The following is a 5,660-nucleotide window of genomic DNA, read 5'->3' on the forward strand; positions in this document are numbered from 1 at the left end:
AAACCGGGTTGAAACGCCAATATACAACACCTTATTCCACGCAACAAAACAGTGTTGTAGAAGACGCAACCGAACAGTAGTAGAGATGGCGAGAAGCAATCTAAAAGGGATGAATGTTCCAAAAGTCCTATGGGGTGAAACCGTAAGTCACTCAGTCTACATCCTAAATCAAATAACCACAAAAGCCTTAAAAGAGTCAACACCTTACGAGCTATGGACCGGTCGGAAGCCAAACATTGATCACGTGAGAGTTTTTGGGTGTGTTGGTTATGCAAAAATAGTTGGCACACATCTAAAAAACTCGATGATAGAAGTAAGAAGCTAGTACAATTGGGAGTTGAAAAAGGTACAAAAGGTTATCGACTACTTGATCCGGAAACTGGAGCAATTCGAGTGGGAAGAAATGTAATTTTTGAAGAAGATGCTAAGTGGGAGTGGGGACCTACAACAAAGTTCAAAGCCATGACAAATGGAACATTCACCTTTGACATCATGCTTGATATCGAAGATGAAGAGGAAGAAGATCTTCATCCAAATTTTGATAAAGAATATACACCACAAGGTAGCCCGGTTACCCCTCAATCATCACTTGATAGTTCATCCGAAAATGAAGCTCCACAAAGATAGCGTAGTTTGGCCGATATTTATGAAGAAAGTGATGAACTTATGTTTTTACAAGATGAAGAAGAACCGGTAAATTTCTCAAGTGCAAGTGAAAGTGAAGAATGGATGGAAGCTATGAAAAGTGAGTTAAGTGGAATTGAGAAAAGTAAAACATGGAGTTTAGTCGAGTTGCCAAAGGATACAAGACCTATTGGCTTAAAGTGGGTGTACAAGATACAACGAGACCCGAAAGGAAAAATATTAAAATATAAAGCAAGGCTAGTCGCTAAAGGCTAGGTACAAAAACAAGGCATATATTTTGATGAAGTGTTTGCACTGGTTGCTCGTTTGGAAACCATTCGAATCGTACTTGCTCTTGTTACTTCAAATGGATGGAATGTACATCACCTTGATGTAAAATCATCTTTCTTAAATGGGAATTTAGAAGAAGAAGTTTATGTGACACAACCGGAGGGATTCGTGAATAAAGATAAACTAAAAATGGTGTACAAATTAGCATAAGCTTTGTATGGTTTGCGCCAAGCTCCACGAGCATGGAATTTTCGCTTAAACCAATGCATGAAAGAGATGGGGTTTGAAAGGTGTCCACAAGAGTATGCAGTTTACACGAAGAAAAAGAAGGGGAGCATACTAATAATCGGTGTCTATGTTGATGATCTCATTGTCACAGGTAGTCATAATGATGAGATAATGAAGTTCAAACAACAAATGAGCAAGGAGTTTGGAATGAGTGACCTTGGGATGCTAACTTACTATTTAGGCATTGAGGTTAATGAACATAAAAATGGTCTCACATTGAGACAAGCGAATTATGAAAACAACATCCTAAAGAAGGCTGGGATGTTTGAATGTAATCCTTGCAGGTACCCCATGGAGTCAAAACTACAATTGACTAAGGATAAAGAAGGTGAACTCGTGGATCCTACTTCATATCGAAGCATCATAGGAGGGCTAAGATATCTTACTCACACACGACCCGACATAGTTTTTTCTGTAGGCATTGTGAATCGTTTCGTGGAGAAACCAACCAAGCAACATCAAGTAGCTGTGAAGCACATACTAAGGTATGTAAAAGGGATTGTGGACTATGGTTTATCATATACGAAAGGTGGAAAGAATTGTGTGATTGGATACACTGATAGTGATCTAGCAAGAGATGTTGAAGATAGAAAAAGTACATGTGGAATGGCGTTTTGCTTAGACAAAAATCTTGTTACTTGGAGTTCACAAAAGCAAAAGTTTGTTGCATTGTCATCATGTGAAGCAGAATTTATGGCAACTAATAATGCAACATGTCAAGGAATTTGGATAAGTAGGTCGCTTGGTTTGTTGACCGGAAGAAAACCTGGTCCACTTGAATTGAATGTGGATAACAAGTCAGCTTTGGATTTGATGAAAAATCTAGTCTTTCATGGAAGAAGTAAACATATTGATACAAGATATCACTTCAGTCGTGATCATATAGAAAGAGGCAATGTTATAGTAAAGCATGTGAATACTAATGAGCAGAAAGCTGACATCTTGACCAAGCCTATGAACAAAGTGAAGTTTGAAGCAATGCAAAAGTTGATTGGAGTAAAAGACGTGAAGATTCCAGATTAAGGGGAGAATGTTAGGAATAATCTGGAAACTAGTTTACTTAAATTAGGATTTCTTTTTCTTGGTCAACTAGTCTAGGAAAGTCATGTTTTTATTTGCCTATAAATAGGTGTATTTTTTCTTTTTCTTTTATTTATGATGAACTAGTGTTTAAGCAGAAAAGTTCCCTTGATTCTTATTTTTTCCAGCACGTTTTTTCCTTGCTGTCACTATTCATACTTGTTTTTGTTTTGCTTTCTTCCTGTTTTGTTCCTGATTCATAACAGCAAAATTAAAGAGAGTAAAACATCATTGTATAAGAAGTTTGAACCAACAGTTCCACCATTCCGTTGACGACGACTTTAGCGAAGGCGTTCATGGTGGCAGATTGGGGGTTTAACATGAGGGATCGTCGATGGTGATATATAGAAGCAAGATGCGGGATTAACGTAGGATAAAGGTGTGGGTTTTGACTCAACTTACTAGTAGCAGGTCTGTTGGTGGTGGTGGATGATACCTGAAGTGATACGTATCCCATGCCATACTTGAGGCCACCTCCATGGCCAGACCCAGTAACTACCTTTTGTGACACTGTTGTCATGCTTCCTTGATCATCGCCAATACCACTGCATGGAGTTTAACTACTTCACTATCTCTATTATCACGTAGCATATTATTCATTTAGGATCATGTTAAACTACTAGCATCACTAGTTCCTTATTTTAGTATTTCCTCTACTATTTAAATGTTATGTATTTTCATTGTTTTGGAATGAGAAGAATTTAGTAAAAACTTATATATCGTCTCTTGATTTCCTTAGGAGGTTGACCACCTCGAACGGTCTTTATCAATGCTGCTCATTCATCATGCCTCCTCGTCAAAATCCGTCCACCGATGTCACACCGCCAAGTATCTGCAAGCAACTCTCCATAGTCATCGCTATTTCTACCGCTAATGCCCGCCGTCTTGATGCAATTATCACACAAATGGCCACTGTCAACATCCTCATCGACATTCAAACCGGGACCATGGCCAAACTCATACCGCATCCACATCCGCTTCCACCACCGAATCAACAATCAAGGCCGCCAACAATGCTATCCCCACTGCTACCGCCTCCACCAACGTCGATTCCATCAAGTTTGTCACCACAACAACAATTGTCATCCTTACAACCACCGAAATCGAAAACTATATTCGAGAAAATCCAACATTCAACATTCAACCGAGAGACCAACGATTTTCTGGTTTCATTCATCTGCACACTTACTTTTCGGACCTCGAGGACGAGGTCAATTTTAAGGGTGAGGGAATTGATACGTATCCCATGCCATACTTGAGGCCACCTCCATGGCCAGACCCAATAACTACCTTTTGTGACACTTTTGTCATGCTTCATTGATCATCGCCAATACCACTGCATGGAGTTTAACTACCCCACTATCTCTGCTATCACGTAGCATATTATTCATTTAGGATCATGTTAAACTGCCACACCACTAGTTCCTTATTTTAGTATTTCCTCTACTATTTAAATGTTATGTATTTTCATTGGTTTGGAATGAGAAGAATTTAGTAAAAAGTTATATATCGTTTCTTTATTTCTTTAGGAGGTTGACCACCTCGAATCGGTCTTTATCATGAAGCTTTTGGCCTTTTAGTGTAGGTTTCTTTAGTTTCTTTAGAGAAAGAGAAAGAGACGGAGATGGAGAGGAAAACAAATGGACACAATGTGGAGGGGTAAAGCTCAAGAGGGTGGGACATATATTTAATAAATATTTTTTAACAAGTTAGAAATAAATAAAACAATTAAAATAGTTAATAAGGGCATATTTGTCTTTTTATGTCGATTAGGGACCAAGCGCGTAACAAAACCAAACTATAAGGATGGTCTAAGTTAAAAAATAAGTTAGGGACCAAATGCGTAGATTACGCTAAACCATTGGGACAATTTGTGTAATTTACTCTAAAATTAAATAGTTTGGTATGTGTACGATAAGTCGAAGAAACTGAACTTTTACTACGATCGATCATCGCTGTACGTCGAAGAAACCGTTTTGCTCTTTTCTTCCGGCATTCATGATAAAAATCATTATTAAGGTAAGCCTAATATCAAATCTTTTAACATTGCCACAACGAGACTAAGTATGTAGATTCCCATGGTAGATGTGATGTAAGCATTAAACATGGGCATACATCTGATTTGGCTCTAATTTGGCTCTAAGTTTGAATTCCAAGTTGGCAAAACTATGACAACCAAACAAAAAGCTGATCAAAACTATCCAGACAGATCGGCGATAACAAAAACATATTAAAAATAACTTTAATTAGATAAAATATAAATTTTATTTATGGATATATCTTACATCAAAGCATGACATCATCAAGAATAATCTAGGACATGAATGAATAAACTCTGATAAGTAAGAACAAACTTGATGGCCATATAGAACAATTAAACAACAAAATGCAATTAGTTATATAATTGATATAATATTCCATGCAGCTTTCACAAATAGTACGCACAATAACACTTATAGTTGAAATAACAACTAGCCAATATCTCCTTCAGGCATGTTAAGTGAACAACTAAGCAAATGTTGCTTTCTTTGAACCTTGACAAAATTCGGGTTTCAAGATGATCTTCAAAAGAAACCAAAAATTACAAATGAAAACGAAAATTTTAAAATGATGTATCTCATTGTTAGAGTAAATTACATAAATGGTCCTTATGGTGTAAGGTAATTGCACATTTGGTCCCTAACTTATTTTTTAACTCGGACGGTCCTTAGAATGTATTTTTATTGCGCATTAGGTCCCTCACAGACATAAAAAGGCTATATTGTCTTTATTAAATACTTTTTAATTTATTTATTTTTTAATATTTACTTAAATATTTTATTTATTTGCTTATTGGACCCACTATTCTTATCAACCATTATCCTTCATCGTTCAAGATCTTGTATGCCCAATTCACCGCCGACCATCCCACCGGCACCCAATTGACCTTTAGAAACCAATTGACCTCCGATAACCTCTACGAGTACAACTTAAAGATCATATCAGTACAAACCTCAAAATCAAACAAATACAAACCTAATATATGAAATTCAAACCTCTAAATCAAAATAAAAAACATATAAAAATACAGATTATAAATGTAACACCGTAAATTTCAAAACAATTTTTCGCATTTTAAACAAAACACAATTCATTCAATATTCATAAAAACATCATTGTTTGAAACTCGAATTAGTAGCATATAAAAATCCCAAGATCTCATAACATAAAAATCTCGTGTGTGTACTGATCAGGCCGGCGCCTTCTCGCGACCCTCACTAGTACCTGAAACAAATAACACCAAACACTGTAAGCACAAAGCTTAGTGAGTTCCCCAAAATACCACACATAGCACATATTAGCCACTCGAGGCTATAACTTTGTGGGTCCGTGGACCC

At 36.8% G+C, this 5,660-nt stretch overlaps 1 protein-coding gene across 1 annotated transcript; it reads left to right on the forward strand.

Moving 5' to 3' along the window:
* The first annotated feature begins 1,191 nt into the window (after window positions 1–1,191).
* LOC111919136 (uncharacterized mitochondrial protein AtMg00810-like) lies at window positions 1,192–2,226 on the forward strand. The gene has a single exon (XM_023914749.1). The coding sequence runs from the start codon at window positions 1,192–1,194 to the stop codon at window positions 2,224–2,226; it is 1,035 nt and encodes a 344-aa protein (XP_023770517.1).
* The last annotated feature ends 3,434 nt before the right edge of the window (window positions 2,227–5,660 follow it).

The sequence above is a fragment of the Lactuca sativa genome, chromosome 3 (assembly GCF_002870075.4).
Source record: "Lactuca sativa cultivar Salinas chromosome 3, Lsat_Salinas_v11, whole genome shotgun sequence".
Classification (NCBI taxonomy): domain Eukaryota; kingdom Viridiplantae; phylum Streptophyta; class Magnoliopsida; order Asterales; family Asteraceae; genus Lactuca; species Lactuca sativa.

What these genes read in the sequence shown, in the direction of transcription:
- LOC111919136 (XM_023914749.1), top strand. Translation starts at nt 1,192, where the DNA reads ATGGGGTTTGAAAGGTGTCCACAAGAGTATGCAGTTTACACGAAGAAA.